Source organism: Delphinapterus leucas, chromosome 13 (assembly GCF_059928025.1).
Source record: "Delphinapterus leucas isolate spDelLeu-1000000601 "Yukka" chromosome 13, BTC_Dleu_Yukka2, whole genome shotgun sequence".
Lineage (NCBI taxonomy): Eukaryota > Metazoa > Chordata > Mammalia > Artiodactyla > Monodontidae > Delphinapterus > Delphinapterus leucas.
In genome coordinates this window covers 60,164,743-60,183,248 of record NC_143141.1, presented here as the reverse complement: position 1 = coordinate 60,183,248, position 18,506 = coordinate 60,164,743, and the positions used below count along the sequence as shown (strand labels likewise).

Sequence of the window (18,506 nt, the reverse complement as noted above, 5' to 3'; positions counted from 1 at the left end):
AAATATAATGTATAACACACATATAATTTTAAATGTTCTAGTAGCAACATTTTAAAAATAAAAAGACACAGGTAAGATTAAGTTTAGTATATTTAATGCAGTATATCCAGAATATCATTTCAATGTGTGATCAATATAAAAAAACATTAATGAGATGTTTTACTTTTTTTTTTCATACTAAATCTTCAAAATCTGTTGTGTATTTTACACTTACAGCATGTCTCAGTTCACACTAGCTGCTTTCTAAGTGTTCTGCCAGTGGCCATCATTTTGGATAGTGCAGATCTAGAACATAGTATAGAATGAAAATATTGCCCAACAGAACACAGCCTAGGAACTCATTTGACCTCTCTGAGCCTTGGTTTCCCCTTCTGTAAAAGAAGCCGTTTGAACTAGGTAAGCTCTAAGATTTCTTCCAGTTCCAGCATTATATGTGTCTAGAGAAATGAACTAATAAAATTTATGGTATTTATGGTATCAACAATATCCCCCAGAATTTTCCTTCCTTCCTTCCTTCCTTCCTCCCTTCCTCCCTTCCTCCCTTCCTCCCTTCCTCCCTTCCTCCCTTCCTCCCTTCCTCCCTTCCTCCCTTCCTCCCTTCCTCCCTTCCTCCCTTCCTCCCTTCCTCCCTTCCTCCCTTCCTCCCTTCTTCCCTTCTTCCCTCCCTCCCTCCCTCCCTCCCTCCCTCTCTCTCGCTCTCTCGCTTTCTACACCATGCAGCTTGTGGATCTTAGCTCCCCGACCAGGGATTGAACCTGAGCCCCAGCAATGAAAGCACCCAGTCCTAACCACTGGACCACCAGGGAATTCCCTGAATTTCTTCTTTTATAATTAAGCATTGATCAGATTGAATTAAGAATATTTTATTTGAGCATAAGCTAGTAAGTGGTAGAGCTGAGATTCAAACAAGGTCTGTGTTTATCACAAAGCTTGTGTTCTCTGCACTATACTGCATAGCCTCCCTCTCAGTCCCAGGAATTTTCGCAGTGTCAAAATAGGAGATAAAATGTTGAGATTAATTACATTTCAAGAAGCAGCAGCTTCACTATTGAATACAGATAGCCCTATAGTGTGTTTACTAATTATTATGAGATAATTTAATCATTTCTTTCTCACATTCCTTTTCTGGACCACCAGACTTTATTAATGTATTAATTAGTGTTACTGATCTCATACCCTTCTTTGACCAGTCCCATGGCCCATCTCTTCCCCTTGACGTTCATGCTGGTATACAGTGAAGACAGCCAGAAAGTAGCATTTGGGTAAAACAAATTGTTAAGTCGTTCGACTATAAGATCAATAAGCCAGACAGCCTCAAGAAAAGGTTTGCAGTGAGAATTTGACTCAACAGTGATTGAGGAGGAAAGAGGTTCTTCTTCATCTATATATTTTACCTAATTCCCAAGGTAAAGACTCTTCTTAGGTTGCAAACTAGTGAGCTACATGCAGGCCAAAGGTGTGTTTTCACATAGTATTCTCCCTTTTTTGGCAAAGGAGTAAACGTTTAAAAATTGGGAGATTTCACAATAAAGTATAGATTTTCTGTTTCTCTTGAAAAATGAGAAGATCTAGCAGCACTGGGCTCACATCTTTCCTGAGGATGCTTAACTGCTGCCTTCCTGAGATGGGGCCTGGTGTATATGCCAGTGCCCGAACCCCAACCAGTCGTCCTGTATTCTCCCACTGCTCTCATTTTGCATTTCCTGCCTGGGCCTGTAGATATTTGAACTTGTGACCCATGTATTATAGTGTACCTGATAGAACCCTCAGAATTCTAACTTATTTGCTGCACTTGCTGTTCTGTGGACAGTCACTTTAAAGCTTATGAAGAGAGATTACCGTGTGTTAAATCATGTATTACAAGCAATTCCTAGACAGTGTTTAGAATGGTCATAAATCCTTCACAAAGGGAAGGGAATAAATATTTGTCAAAGACCTTATACTTTACAGTGTGATATTTACTCAGTCATAATTCTGAATGGTAAGTAGTATTATCATTTTATTTATTTGGAAAATGAGGCCAAAGTCACATGGCTAGGAAGGGGTAAAGCTGGGATTCAGATCCCAATCAGTCTTTTTCTCCAAAGCTCCTGCTCTTTCCACTGTAATGTGTTGCCTCCCTCTCAGTCTCAGGAATTGTTCCCAGTGTCTAGATTATATTCTCTGCGTCCAGCATGCATACTGCCACTTTATCGGCAGGAAAAGCATTTTCATCCTAACATGCACTGCCATTTTTATATTAGAAAAGTTCACAGGTGCTAGATGCATAGTTCCTTTGCTTATAGTTAGCTGCTTGTGCTGCTTGACAGTTGCTAAAGGAATCAGTGCAGTATTCTGAGCTGTCTCTATTAGCAAAGGAGAGGGCTTTTTTTTTCTTTGATGCTATCCCTAACCCAGTCCCTTTGCTGGACATATAATCTCTTCTAACTGGCAATAGAAGCATCTATTAAATATTTTATTTTTTTCCATTCAGAAAGCATTTATGCTATGTATCTCTGATCAATGATCTTGGAAGAAATTCCAAAGGACAGGATATTTCCCTTTAAGAATTCATATTCTGGGGCTTCCCTGGTGGCGCAGTGGTTGAGAGTCTACCTGCCAATGCAGGGGACACGGGTTCGGGCCCCGGTCCGGGAGGATCCCACATGCCGTGGAGCGGCTAGGCCCGTGAGCCATGGCTGCTGAGCCTGCGCGTCCGGAGCCTGTGCTCCGCAACAGGAGAGGCCACAACAGTGAGAGGCCCGCATACTGCAAAAAAAAAAAAGAATTCATGTTCTTTAAAAAAAAAAAAAACAACTAGAGGGAAAAGTATGTAACAAATTGACACCTATAAGAAAGTGAACTATACAAAAAATGACAAGGAGTTACAGATAAAGATGATTGCTGAAGGGAAATAGTTACAGCTGATAACTAAATCATTTAGTTATCATCAAAGTCCAGCTATGCTACAACTCATCAGGAAGCAGAGCCCACTCTTAGATTCAGAAGTAATAGAGACATACATCATGTGGTATTAAAACTATGGCGTGGGAGGTCTTAGCCTCTTAGATCAAACCCTGAGGCCGAACACACTATGAGTAATAATAATAAAAGTAATGTGAACTTCTAACCCATAACAAGCACAGTTTTAAAACCTGACTCTGAAGAAATATTTACAGACATTCAGCAAATAATTTCTTTCCTTCTTCCATGGTTTACGTTACATAAGCTATTGGATTATCTACTCTTCTCCTTAGTAGCTTAGGTCATTATTAGAGGTCCTAAGGTTGTATCAGCCTCTGGTTGATGATCACATTTTCAGTCTGTTTTTAACATGATTTTCATATAACAGACAAGTTAGCAAGTTCTAGACATTGCTTATGCCTTTGTACTCGGTCCCTTATTTTCTCCCTCCTGCTTAGGTTCTTTTGTAAACATTTCACGACCACCATCAACATTTATTAAACCTGTCTGTATGTAGGTTGGGATGCTGGGACCAAGGATCCCAACACAGTCTCATGCACAGTCTCATTTGTTCACTTAAGTATTGTTTTGTTTTTAAGACATAAAAGAGTCTCCTCTGTTCACTTAAGTGTTGTTTTCATTTGTAAAAGGTGTACAATAAATATTGATTTGATTCTGGAGTTGTCTTTTTAACATTTTTAGTTTTAGAGTGTTGCACATCTTAAAAACAGCTATTGGTTTATATAAATAAAAGATGTTTTTGCTGCTAACTAGAAAACTGTTTCCTAGCACTGTCTTTAAAATGTTAGTGTATTATAGTTTAATTGCTTAGACTCAAGGCTGATTGTAGGCATGATTGTGAAGTAGGGGACCTTGGTCCTCTTTCCATCCAGCTCTGGTCACTGCCCTATGTAGCAGAGCGCTTAGTCTCTCTCCCCTTCCTGACTTATGAGGGTGTCTGACTTCACTCCTCGTGGTATATTCTGAGGCCATGTTTTGTATGCCATTAAACGTCAGTAGGTTGATCAGGTAGTGTGGTGGACATGGTTGTTGTCTACTCTGACAATCTTTTTTCAATTGTCAGAGAAACTGCCATCACAAAATTATTTTCTTTCATTGCTGTACCTCAACTTTCCTGGCTGTCTTGTTGAAATGTGTCAACTTATAGATAAATTATATTTTAATTATGAAAATAGTTATTCTTACTTAAGGAAATGACCAATGGTTTTTTTCCTACAATGTTTTGGACTAGGTCTTTATACAAAAGCAATCATGTATAATGAGACTAGAACTCTGAAGTAGCTATTTTTTATCTGTTTTTGTTGTATCACATTAATAATACACTTTTCTATGAATATTCAGCAAATACATCTGTCTTAATTTTTTTCTTGTGTCTTAACAGAAGGAGAATATGTTAAAATGTTTATGCGAGGTCGACCAATTACAATGTTCATTCCTTCTGATGTTGACAACTATGATGACATCAGAACAGAGCTGCCTCCTGAGAAGCTCAAACTGGAGTGGGTGTATCCTTTTCTATTGTGACAGCAAATTTGTTTGCTTTGTCTTTAGTTGAAGAAAATTTAGTTTACTTGACCTCTATCAAAATTGTCTTTATGCCAAAAAAAGTAAATGTAATAAACATAGCAACCACTTGAGAAAGTTAAGAGATGTCATCTCTAATCCTTTCACATATTACATGGATTTTGCTATTAGCAATTTAAAACCACCAAAATTAATATTTTCAGATAGGGTAAGCAATATCCTACGAACATCGAGGCAGGTGCTTGTGGTGTGGTAGAAGAGGCATCAGATTAGAATTGGAAGGCTAGTGTTTGAGTCTTGGCTCTGCCACTTATCCCTAATGAACCTTACTTCCTTCACTTATAAAAAGATGTTAATAATCCCTATCTCACAGGTCCATTGTAAGAATTAAGTAAGAAAACATCAGTTAAGCATTTTGTAAGCTGTGAAATAATGTGAATTATTTTATTAAGAGCTCAAATTAGCAAGGTGGATTCTAATTTGAGAATTAACTTCTTCACCACCAGACTTTTTTAAAAAAATGAGTGTGTAAAACAAAGTGATCCTTATTTCACTTAAAAAGTCTCATTTCTCTTAGACCCTCTAAGAAACTCTCAGTGAAGCAGAAGGAGCTAATAGTTTGAACTCTGCTCTCTGCCTTCATTCTCCTACCTCCTCCTCCCTGACCCCTTGAATCAGTCCCTCCTTTTGGCAGAAATTAGCTTGAGAAAACTCACCAATCCTGTTATTCTGTACAGCTTCTTAGTGGACACTCTGCCTATGTCAGACTGTGCCTGGCTATCTCTTATTCATCATTTGGGTCAAGCGTAAGTGTCGCTTTTTCAGATAGCCCTTCTTGTGATCTCTCTCTTTTTCTCTCTCCATTTAAATTAGATACTGCTTTTATGCTTTCTCCTAGCATCCTGTTATTTTTCTTTCCACAATTTCTAATGATACATTTGGTGTTAATTTTTGTCACCTTGTAAAGCATAAACTCTAGAGACATAGGCCCACATTTGTTTTGTTCAGAAGTGTGTGTTCAGCTCTGTGCCTGACACATACTAGGAGCATAATATGTATTTGTTTTTTGAATGAGGAAACTAAGATTTAAGCATGTTAAAAGTTCTTGGGGTTCCACAAGGGCTAATGGCAGGACATGAGCTTTCTAGTTCCATTCCAGTCCTCTTTTCTTATACTTTCCTGATTCCCTTAAGTATCCATGAAAAAATTGTTTATTTAAACTTTGAAAATTATGTTTATTAAAAACCTTGACTCTTTTAAGATATGGTTATCGAGGAAAGGACTGTCGAGCTAATGTTTACCTTCTTCCTACCGGGGAAATCGTTTATTTCATAGCATCAGTAGTAGTACTATTTAATTATGAGGAGAGAACTCAACGACACTACCTGGGTCATACAGACTGTGTGAAATGGTTGGTATCGTTTAACATTTGTTCATTTTTTGATTTCATGCTCTTATTTTTTAAATCTGGATTTTTATTGGAAATGATTTCCTATGGAAAACTCAGAACTTAAGGATATTATGAGCATTCTGTAGATAATTTCAGAAAGAAAAAAAAGACTTACAGGACTCCAGAATGGTTGGTGTGATATCCACTGCAATAAAACATATCATCTATAAATCTCAATTGGGACCTCTTCTTCTTTCCCACAACTTTTATGGTCTTTTTCTTCTGACCTCTAACATCAGATATATGTGGGGCATTCTAGACTTTTACATACTTCTAAGAGTGATTATTGGTTACTAAATATTTCTTGAGGATTTATTTTATGTAGGTAAATTTTGAACTTGATTCTTTTGGGGGGAGGGAAATCATGGCTGAATAAGGATTAAAGTATCCCATAGGGTGTCAAACTGTAAAAAAGTGAGAACTCCTTTTATATACTTGGCATGTTTTTAAAGTACTCAATTAATTTTACTGCTTCTTAGTTAACTTTAATTATCTATTGCTTAGATTCATTTTCCAACATTTAAAATCTTCTATGTCTGTACTATTCTGGCAACTATATCTTTATCTAGAAAAAAATTACTCTAGGGCTTCCCTGGTGGCGCAGTGGTTGAGAGTCCGCCTGCCGATGCAGGGGACACAGGTTTGTGTCCTGGTCCGGGAAGATCCCACATGCCGCGAAGCAGCTGGGCCTGTGAGCCATGGCCGCTGAGCCTGCGCATCTGGAGCCTGTGCTCCGCAACGGGAGAGGCCACAACAGTGAGAGGCCCGCGTACCGCCAAAAAAAAAAAAAAAATTACTCTAATATATATTAGACTTAAAATATTATATAGATATTGTTAAACTTTTAGAGATGATTAAAGTATTGCCTTTACACTAGAAGAATAATATGTGTACAGAATTACTTATTACAACATCATTTGTGATAGAAAAGATTGGAAACAGCCTAAATATCTTTTAGCTGGGGACTAGTAACATTGTGGTGTACCTATAGGTTACCATGCAGCTATAAAGAAAGAATAAGGTTGGATGGACTTAGAGATTATCTTACTGAGTGAAGTAAGTCAGAAAGAGAAAGACAAATACCATATGATATCACTTATATGTGGAATCTAAAATACAACACAAATGAACATATGTACGAAACAGAAACAGACTCACAGACATAGAGAACAGACTTGGGGTTGCCAAGGGAAAGATGGGGTTGGGGAGGAAAGGATTGGGAGTTTGGGATTAGCAGACGCAAGCTATTATATAGAGGATGGTTAAACAACAAGGTCCTATTGTATAGCACAGGGAATTATTCAATATCCTGTGATAAACTATAATGGAAACGAAATGAAAAAGTATATATGTATAACTGAACCACCTTGCTCTGCAGCAGAAATTAACACAACATTGCAAATCAACTATACTTCAAATAAATTTTTTTAAAAAAGAAAGAATGAGGAAGGTCTTTGTGTATTAATATGGAAAGATCCCTAAGACATACTTCCAAGTATAAAATTTGAATGAGAAAATGTGTGTGTAGTGTTCTACCATTTGTGTAAAAAGGAGGTGGAAGATAAATATTTATGTTGGCTTCCACATATGTAAAATTCTTCCAGAATTATTAATAAAAAGAAACTGATTACAGTGATTACCTGGGGTTGCAGGGAATAGGGATAATAGCAAGGTAGATGAGATTTTAGCAGAATTTCGATATGTGTTTTTATAGCTTTTGATATTTGAACCATGCATATATATTACCTAATCCAGCAATTTCACTTTTTAAAATGTGTTTTAAAAGATTGGGTTTTTTTGTATTTAAATTCTTTCCACAACATTTATTTATTTATTATTATTTTTTTATTGGAGTATAGTCGCTTTCCAATGTTGTGTTAGTTTCTGCTGTACAGCAAAGTGAATCAGCTATACGTATACATATATCCCCTCTTTTTTGGATTTTAATATGGCAAAATGTTAATGTTAGGGTTTTAATTACTTTTAATATAATTGACCACAATAAAGGATGTGAACTATTTAAGTAAGAGGAAATAGAATTAAAGAAACATTGATAAACTCTAGCCTCCTTAGTAATAAAAGAAAATAAAGTGATACCGTTGGATTTCTCTGGTGGTGCAGTGGTTAAGAATTCGCCTGCCAATGCAGGGGACACAGGTTCAATCCCTGGTCCAGGAAGATCCCACATGCTGCAGAGCAAATAAGCCTGTGCGCCACAACTACTGAGCCTGAGCTCTAGAGCCCACGAACCACAACTGCTGAGCCCGCGTGCCACAACTACTGAAGCCCACACGCTCTAGGACCCACGTTCCACAACTACTGAGCCCGTGTGCTGCAACTACTGAAACCTGGGCTCCGCAACAAGAGAAGCCACCGCAATGAGAAGCCTGCATACTGCAACAAAGAGTAGCCCCCGCTCACCACAACTAGAGAAAGCCCACGTGTAGCAAGAAAGACCCAGAGCGGCCCCCCCCCCAAAAATTGATACCATTTATACCAATCAAATTATCAAGGCATTTTAAAAGGTATAATTCTTAATATGGGGAAGTTTTCGTGACACTTTTTTTTTTTTTTTTTTTTTGCGGTACGTGGGCCTCTCACTGCTGCGGCCTCTCCCGTTGCGGAGCGCAGGCTCCAGACGTGCAGGCTCCGGACGCGCAGGCTCAGCGGCCATGGCCCACGGGCCCAACCGCTCCGCGGCATGTGGGATCCTCCCAGACCGGGGCACGAACCCGTGTCCCCTGCATCGGCAGGCGGACTCTCAACCACTGCGGCACCAGGGAAGCCCTAGTGACACTTTTAAAACATTTTTATTTATGACAGTTTAAATTGATACTACTCTTCCGGAAAGTAATGAGCAATACATACCAAGAACAAAATTACATTCTCAGTTGCGCTTACCCCTTGGTTGCAAGATGTAGAAGAATTCTAGATACGGATGTGGAGACATCCTTTTAAAAATCTTGCTCATCACTCATATGTTTAGCATGAGAAATGTGGGCATATATTTTGCAGTATTTTCAATTTGTATTTAAAAGTTTCTTGCCCAAAGTTGGCAGGCTGATTCTTAACCACTGCGCCACCAGGGAAGCCCATGCTTATGTTTTAATAAAGTAAAATTACACAATGCAATATTGCATCTTCACTGTAATAAAACCATGTGAATATTTATTCCTAGGTGCAGGACTACAAAGGAACTTGAACAAATGAGAACAGTTTAATTTATCATGCCACAATTATGAGTAAATATTTCTTCAGATTTAGTAAATATTTTCTTCTAATAATAATCTGTTCAGTTTAACAAGGAAGTAGTACAGCTGAAAACTTAGGAAAGTAATCCTTTAGGTAATTGATGTTTATTTGATTTGCTAAAGTAAATCAAATGGGTCACGTTGAGATTTTTTTAATGATTAAAAACTGTTTGAAAAATGTTGATACTTAGGCATATTTCTGCTGTTTTATGTCTTTCCTGTATTTAAAATTGTTGTTAATACTGCTTTCTAGCCTTGCTATACATCCTGACAAAATTAGGATTGCAACTGGACAGATAGCTGGAGTGGATAAGGATGGAAGGGTGAGTGGCACAGTTTTATGCATTCTGTACCTAGTGATATTGATATTAGAATGGAATTGATTGTAATTTTAACCATAACTCATTTATTTTATTCTCTTAAAATTTAATTATTAAGGGATTTCTAGTATAAGCAGGGAAAAAATATTAGGATGTAATAACATTCCAAAAAAACAAGAGAGTCAAAGTAAAAATTTTGCTTCAAAAAAAAATAAGTGTTCTCCCTAAGGAAACTATTTACTTATAAAAATGGGAGAACTGATAAGCTTGTTAAAAAGTTTTTTTAAACAGAGAATAATTTATCAATGTTTCCCTAAATTGATGAATTCCTTGATTTTATATATGACTAGAAATGATAACACTTAAAATTTTTCAGTTATTATTCAGTACTGTTTAATTGGCTTACATAACAAATCCCTTATTTGTAAGGATCAACAGTGAATATTAATGATGACTGATTAGCATGTATGACTACTCATGACATTTTCTGACTTAAAGTTTCTTTAAAGAAAAAGGAGTTAGAGGGGTTATATTGGATGACTTTTAAGACCCCTTCCAGTTGTAAATTCTATTTAAGGACTGTTTGCTTAGCAATTTATTGGACACTGATTCTTTTAAAAAGTATTATTTTCTCAGGAATGAAAGTAATGCTAAAAGCAGGATTTCCAGAGCAAATTTGCTGGTGTTAGAATCCTGACTCCACCTTTTAATAGCTGGATAACTATAGACAAGTTATTATCTCCATTTCAGTTCCCTCATCTGTTAAATGGTGGTTATAATAAATAGCACTAACCCATAGGTCTGTGAGAATTAAATGAATTAATACATATAATATACTCAGAATAGTATATAACACATAGTAAATACTTCAGATCATTTGGTGCTACTGTTATCACTTTTGTTATTTCCTTATTTTCATGGTATGAGAAGAAAATACCTGCTCAAGATTCTTTGGGGGCATATGTAAACAGTTCTTGTGGGAGTGGTATTTATTTTCATCTACCTAAATACTAGTTGTCTTGCTGTCTTGTGTTTTTCCCCTTGTTTGTGCAGCCCCTGCAACCCCATGTCAGAGTGTGGGATTCAGTTAGTCTATCTACACTGCAAATTATTGGACTTGGAACTTTTGAGCGTGGAGTAGGATGCCTGGATTTTTCAAAAGCAGTAAGTATTTAAGGGAGTTAGCCAGCTGCACAAAGACACAGAAAAGAAGTTAAGCTCAGTTTTGTTTGTGTCTGTGTTCATGGAAAGTGATAATTGAATTGAAAAATTAGATGTTAGCTATTGCTTAACAATGGCCAGCATTTTAACCTTAAGTGCTAAAGTACTTTGGTTTAGATAGGATCCAGGATATTTCGCTTAATTATACTTACTTTGTTCTGTCCTGAAATAGGATTCTAACGTAATAGCAGGAAATGGTTAAAGGAATGCATACGTAGTATAGTAAAATTGAAACAAGCAGTAAGATGTGCTTTTGCTTCAGCTTGAATCATGGAGATCTATTTTATTTAGAAAATGTACAGACATGAAACTTGGCCAGTTCTGCCACAAGTATTGTCTTTTCTTAATGTCATATTGGAGTAAAGGAAGCAATCAGACCTTTGCGTTCACTAAAATCATGAATTGTTTTGGTTCTGAATTGATGACAGCATGATTTTTTTAATTAATGTATTTATGTATTTAATTTTAGCTGCATTGCGTCTTCGTTGCTGTGTGCGGGCTTTCTTTAGTGGCAGTGAGCGGGGGCTACTCTTCCTTGCGGTGTGCGGGCTTCTCATTGCGGTGGCTTCTCTTGTTGCGGAGCACAGGCTCTAGGCACTCAGGCTTCAGTAGTTGTGGCTCGTGGGCTGTAGAGCACAGGCTCAGTAGTTGTGGCGCACGGGCTCAGTTGCTTTGTGGCATGTGGTATCCTCCCGGACCAGGACTCGAACCCGTGTCCCCTGCACTGGCAGGCAGATTGTTAACCACTACGCCACCAGGGAAGCCCCGACAGCCTGATTTTAAATTTAAGTTTAAAATTCAGTGTCTAGCAATCTTACCTAAGCCTTGAGACTTTATTTTGTGAAAATAAAACAAGATGTTGCTCATGTAAACATTCTACTTATTCTTGAATTATATGTAATTATTACAGAGTATACAGGAAAACGTCTTTATTTTAGGATCATAATTTTTAATTTCAATTACAAATATACCTCCAGATTTTATTGGGCCTCATTCATGCTTTAGGATGTATTTATGTATTCATATTGTCTCTTCAGTTCCTGTCAGCAGCTGTATTCTGGATTATGAGTGTTTTGTGGGACATGGAGGAGCAAGGGACATTTTTAGAGCAGAAAGATCAGTTTGGGTGGATATAGGAACTTTACTAGCTTGCAGGCACTGAATGTCAAGGGGTATAATGAGTCAGGAATTGGGAGAAAGGCATTTAGAAAAGGAGATCAGAGGACAGAAGGGAAATACTTTTAAACCTTTTTTACCCCCCAAAATTTCTGTAGCAGGAACTGTTGTCATCTTGTTGATACCATTGTTACAGTGTTAAGACTATCTTGGATTGCCTCACACTCTGACTTTTCCTCATTTAGGTAATCATTCCAATACAGGATAAAAGAAAGATAAAGAGGAAAGTAAGCTCTGCCCTTCCTCGGTACCTCTCACTTATCACCACAGTATTTCTTTGTTCCATAGACATCATAAGGCATATACTAAAAATGCTACTAGAAAAAAAATAATCTTTTAGTATCATCCACAGTTCTTTTTCTTAAACTGGGAGGCGTTAGTTATATTTTTATCTTGTTTATTCATGTTAATGTAAATCAGGTATATCATGGAAAACAAATTGGCAAACTTTAAAGTAGCCATTAATTTTAGCTTGTTCTATCAAACTACCAAAATTTAGGAGCAAAGTTATAAAATTATATACATTTCACATCTACCTCAAAGGAAAATACTTTAAATGCAGTCAGACTACTTTAAAGCAGAAAATACTTTAAGCTGCGGAAGGGACTAGGGTTTCCTCCAGATTAATTATTCGCTATCTCTGAATAATAAAAGTGGCTAGAGAGCAAGTGGAGATCAACCTAGGGGAAAAAATTAGAAATGGAAAAACAATTTTTTAAGACTTTTTATTATATTTCTGAAGAAAATACAGTCTTAGTAAATAGTATATTCATTATATTTCAAGGAACCATGAGCGTAAAGGATTTTGGATTATCTTAAACTTGGCAGTTTTAATAATATGGTATTTCTTTTTAGAAAGCCAGCCTTATCTGAAAATTTTTAAATGCCTATTTAAATTGACTTTTCTTTAGGATTCAGGTGTTCATTTATGTGTTATTGATGACTCCAATGAGCATATGCTTACTGTATGGGATTGGCAGAAGAAATCAAAAGGAGCAGAAATAAAGGTAAAAACATTTTAATTGGGTATTATCTTTTAGAATACATTATTTGTTTTGTAAATCCTTGGAAGTATATTGCATATCCTTAGGTTTCAAGAAAGCACCAGCTGGCCAAATTCATCAAATTTATTGATTTGTCATTATTCTTATGGTAGTCAGTTTTAAGATACAGTAGTCAAGCAGCTTCAACCGCTTTCAGTGATATTTCAGACACATTGTACTACTGAAATGCCAAAGTAGTTGGATGTGTAATCTCAAAGTTAAGACTGTATACTCTACTTGGCTTCTTTTTCTTTAACAAAATATGTTATTTTTTTCAATCTTTAAAGATTAAAAAATCTAAAGGAAAAATTCAACCTTTGGAATATGGCTGACATAACTGAAAAGCATATGTAATGATAAGTTTTTTGGTTTTAATTATGTGTGTGGGATTATTAAATAAAATACTACAGCCTTTATAGTTGCTATAGAATAGTGTTAATCCTTTCCTTTAGAGCAGGCTATAACTTGTAAGAGAGGAATGAGGTTAGCATTGCAACTGCATTCATATGGCTCAGAAACGGCCTCCCTCTGACAGGTTCAAAGGGATTCAAAGCAACAGGATGGGTTTAAAAATTTTTTTTAATTTATTTTTGGCTGCGTTAGGTCTTCGTTGCTGCGCGTGGGCTTTCTCTAGTTGCGGCGAGCGGGGGCTCTCTTCAGTGCACGGGCTTCTCATTGCCGTGGCTTCTCTTGTTGCGGAGCAAGGGCTCTAGGCACGCAGACTTCAGTAGCTGTGGCTTGTGGGCTCTAGAGCACAAGTTCAGTAGTTGTGACACTCGGGCTTATCTGCTTCACGGCATGTGGGATCTTCCCGGACCAGGGATCGAACCCATGTACCCTGCATTGGCAGGTGGATTCTTAACCACTGCACCACGAGGGAAGCCCTGACAGGATGGCTTTTAAAAGCCTGTGACATATTTGCTATACTCTTAAATAACGTCACATTCCTCTTCAATTGTGCTCTCTCCTAGTTTTGTGTAAGCTTCAAGCTTTCAGCTTGTTGGATGAAAAGAGGTTATTTCTTTTAAATAGTATAAGTTAATCTTTTGAAAGTAGCAGAGTAGATTTGATTGTACTTGAAAGGAATATAAGGTATCAGGAAACCTCAGACTTTAAAAAACATAAATGAAGATAGATTGTCTTTCAGCCATCATTCAGAGTAATTTAACATTGAAACATAGGAAAGTTACACCGAAGTGAAATATTGTGAATTTTGGTCCTTTGTAGGAAAGGCTACCAGATGAAGTCTTATGGTTTTCCTCCTAGTGGCCACTCCTGGACCTCCTTTCCAGAACCTTTGGTGTTGGTGTTCCTGAGAGTTACACCCCATGTCTTCTGTTGATATCATATGCTGCTCCTGTTGCTTCCATGGCCTTGGTTACTACCTGCCATGTCCCACATCAGCTCACTCCAGCCCAGAGTAACAAGAGCAATTCTTGTTGCCTGCTGGACACATCTTTATTTGAATCCCACAAGTCACAAGCAAAGTGTCCAAATCTGTACTAATCATATTTGTTAGCCCCCAACCAGTTTGCCTGTCCGTGACTAACATCACATTCCACTTAGTTGCTCAAGCTGGAAACTTGGGCATCATTCATGATTCCTTTTCCCTCACTTTCACACCCAGTCAGTCAGCAAGTTCACTCAGCTCTGTATCCCAAATATCTATATTAGAACTCTTTCATTGCAAACAACTTCAAAACAACTAAAGCAAATTTAACGAGAGTTTATTGATTCATGTTTAGAGAGTTAAAGAAAACCTCTAGTAAAGGTCAGAGGGAGATTTTGCCTCAGGAATGATTTGATTCAGGGACTAAATCACTGATTCTCTGTCTCCCCTCTTAGCTTCTCCCTGTGTGTTAACTTTATTCTTCTGTAGATAAGCTCTGTCCTGGCTTATGTTACAAGGATTGGGGATTTAATACATTTCTTGTTAATTTATGTATATTTAAAATTCAGTGAGGCAACTTCAAAACCTTATTGACAGATATTAAAGAAGACCTAAATAATTGGAGGATTATACAGTAGTAATGGATAGAAGCCGGTATCGTAAAGATGTTAGTTCTCTGCATATTGGTCTATACATTCAACATAGTCAAAATCCCAGCATGATTTTTATAGACATTGACAAGCTGAATATATGTGGAAATATGAATCAGTAAGAATAGACAAAATCACCAAGATTGGTGAGGGTGTAAAGTAACTGGAACTCTCGTATACTGCTGCTAGTCATGTAAATTGGTACAGCCCTTTTGGAAAACTGTTTGGTATTACCTAGTAAAGTTGAACACATGCATATGCATACCTTCTGACCCATCTTGTTCCACTTCTAGGTATAAACCCAAAAGAAGTATATACAAGTAATCATAAAGAAAAGAAAAAATTACTCAAATGCCCATCAATAAGAGAATGGATATATCAATAATGTGGTCTTTCCATACAAAGGAATACTATACAGCAATTAGAATGAACAAATTACAATATGTGCACCAACATTTGTGGATCTCACAAATGTAATGTTGATAAAAATGAGCTAGACACAGAGGAATACCTTCTGTATTATTCCATTTAAATAAAACAGACAAAGCTAATCGCTGCTGCAAATGAGGATCATGGTTACTTCAGCAGTGAGGGGATAGTGAGTAGAAAAGGGATCTGGGATGTTTCTGGGATGTTAGTAATGTTCTGTTTCTTGCTTTAGATGCTGTACAGAGGTGTGTTCAATTTGTGAAAACTTATCAAGCTATGTACTTAAGATTTGTGAGCTTTTCTGATTATATAGTATACATCAGTAAAAAGTTAAAATACCCTGTAAGGCCACACTCATACCCAAAGTGATTTATTTTCATAGATTATTCAGTTTATATCTTGAATATCTTACCACTGGAACCATGGGTTTGTATACTTGGGAATATTTATAGTTAGCTTTATAATCCTTGATTAATCGGTTTGGCATAAGATCCAACTGTTGAGTAGTTTTGATTTTTTCCAAGTGAAAACTAAGGACTGTTGAATCAGTTTTTAAAAGATTCCAATTCTGGAAGAGAGGTGACTAATTTTGCTTTGTTATCAACACATTATCTTTTCCTTTTTCTTCTTTTTTCCTTCCAGTTTTATTGAAATATAATTGACATACAGCCCTGTATAAGTTTAAGGTATACAGCTTAATGATTTGGCTTACATTTGTCATGAAATGATTATCACAATAAGTTTTGTGAACATACATCATCTCATATAGATAGAAAATGAAAGAAATAGAAAAAAACCTTTTTCCTTGTGATAAGAATTCTTGGGATTTACTCTTTACAAGTTTCATATATAACATTCAGCAGTGTTAATAATATTTATTATGTTGTACATTACATCCCTAGTGTACTTTTTTATATATTTTTTTATTGAGGTATAGTTGATTTACAATGATGTGTTAGTTTCAGGTGTACAGCAAAGTGATTCAGTTATACATATGTATACACACACATACACATATATACACACACAATATATATTCTTTTTCAGATTCTTTTCTCATATAGTTATTACAAAATATTGAGTGTATAGTTTCCTGTGCTATACAGTAGGTCCTTGTGGTTTATCTATTTTATATGTAGTAGTGTGTATATGTTACTCCCAAATTCCTAATTTGCCCCTCCCCCAACCTTTCTGCTTTGATAACCATAAGTTTGTTTTCTAGGTCTGTGAGTCTGTTTATGTTTTGTAAATAAGTTCATTTGTATCATTTTTTTAGATTCCACATATAAGTGATAGCATATGATATTTGTCTTTTTCTGTCTGACTTCACTTAGTATGATAATCTCTAGGTCCATCCATGTTGCTACAAATGGCACTATTTCATTTTTTTATGGCTGAGCAATATTCCGTTGTATTTATGTACCACATCTTCTTTATCCACTCATCTGTTGATGGACATTAGGTTGCTTCCATGTCTTGGCTGTTGTAAATAGTGCTGTGGTGAACATTGGGGTGCGTGTATCTTTTCAAATTATGGTTTTCTCTGGATATATGCCCAGGAGTGGGATTGCAGGATCGTATGGTCGTTCTATTTTTAATTTTTTAAGGAACCTCCATACTGTTCTCCGTAGTGGTTGTACCCATTTACATTCCCACCAACAGTGTAGGAGGGTTCCTTTTTCTCTACATCCTCTCCAGCATTAATTATTTGTAGACTTTTTGATGATGACCATTCCGATTGGTGTGAGGTGATACCTCATTGTGGTTTTGATTTGCATTTCTCTAATAATTAGCGATGTTAAACGTCTTTTCATGTGGCTTTTGGCCATCTGTGTGTCTTCTTTGGAGAAATGTCTGTTTCTCTTTTGCCCATTTTTTGATTTGCTTGTTTGTTTTTTTGATACTGAGCTATATGGGCTATTTGTATATTTTGGAGACTAATCCCTTGTCGGTTGCATTGTTTACTAATAATTTCTCCCATTCTTTGGGTTGTCTTTTCGTTCTGTTTATGGTTTCCTTTCTGTGCAAAAGCTTTTAAGTTTAATGAGGTCCCTTTCCTAGGTTTTTTTGAGGAAAGAGCATAAAAGCTCTTTGTTTCTTGTTTTTTCATTCTGTAGGAATCAGTAGTGACCATTCTGTATCTACTTTTTACGTCTTCAGCATGGGGATGAATCTCTAAATCAGTAATATTTTCCTGAATGAATGGTCAGTAGTATGGTACAAATAAAGATAAGACTGGTTTGTTTCTTTTAAGACCAAAATGGCAATGTCTTTAAGACAGCATGTACATTGCTCTTTCATTTGCTAGTTTTAGCGTACTTTTCCTTGAATATGCAAGAAATTAAAACAACCTAAAACTAATTCATGTAAATGTCTTCCTAGTGCAGAGTTATTATATATAGATAGCATAAAAGATGATATAATAGGATAAGGACATCAAGTTTAAATCATTATTCTAAAAATCTATTATTAAAATTTTTCAGGAAAATAGAACTTTGAAGAAAAGGCATTTCCTTAAAAATTTTCCCTATCTTTGATTATCAGTACCTGTAATTGGTACTTAATGGAGATAAGTATATACATTCATCTAAAGCTTTATTTCTCTTTCCACAGACAACAAATGAAGTTGTTTTGGCTGTGGAATTCCATCCAACAGATGCAAATACCATAATAACCTGTGGTAAATCTCACATTTTTTTCTGGACCTGGAGTGGCAATTCACTAACAAGAAAACAGGGAGTTTTTGGGGTAAGGACCAGAATGTTATAACTTCATTATAAAACTTGAATTTTTTAATTGTTGAGTAAGCATAAAGTCATCATGCCAAAGGGAAAACTGAAAATTCTCATTGTTTCATTGTAGAAATATGAAAAACCAAAATTTGTGCAGTGTTTGACATTCTTGGGGAATGGAGATGTTCTTACTGGAGACTCAGGTGGAGTCATACTTATATGGAGCAAAACTACTGTAGAACCCACACCTGGGAAAGGGCCTAAAGGTACAGTATTCTCATATTGAAGTCATTCCTTTCAGTTTGTGCATGTTGCTATTGCAGTCCCATCTCTTATCCAGACCAGGAGAGAGAGAG

At 36.5% G+C, this 18,506-nt stretch overlaps 2 protein-coding genes across 11 annotated transcripts in view; one reads left to right on the top strand and one right to left on the bottom strand.

Moving 5' to 3' along the window:
- Positions 1–18,506, bottom strand: part of LOC149747767 (uncharacterized) — a 135,708-nt gene that overhangs the window by 63,187 nt on the left and 54,015 nt on the right. Inside the window, exon 4 of the mRNA XM_089923239.1 lies at positions 1–18,506. This exon is cut by the window's left edge and continues 63,187 nt beyond it. Coding sequence (XP_089779365.1) covers positions 18,483–18,506 — 24 coding nt within the window. The 3' untranslated portion in view covers positions 1–18,482.
- Positions 1–18,506, top strand: part of EML4 (EMAP like 4) — a 155,182-nt gene that overhangs the window by 99,054 nt on the left and 37,622 nt on the right. For all 10 annotated transcript variants that reach the window (XM_089923231.1, XM_089923233.1, XM_089923226.1 and 7 more), the window contains 7 exons: positions 4,346–4,469; positions 5,750–5,899; positions 9,443–9,512; positions 10,563–10,673; positions 12,818–12,913; positions 18,032–18,166; positions 18,281–18,416. In XM_089923231.1, coding sequence (XP_089779357.1) covers positions 4,346–4,469; positions 5,750–5,899; positions 9,443–9,512; positions 10,563–10,673; positions 12,818–12,913; positions 18,032–18,166; positions 18,281–18,416 — 822 coding nt within the window. The remainder of the gene's footprint in view (positions 1–4,345; positions 4,470–5,749; positions 5,900–9,442; positions 9,513–10,562; positions 10,674–12,817; positions 12,914–18,031; positions 18,167–18,280; positions 18,417–18,506) is intronic.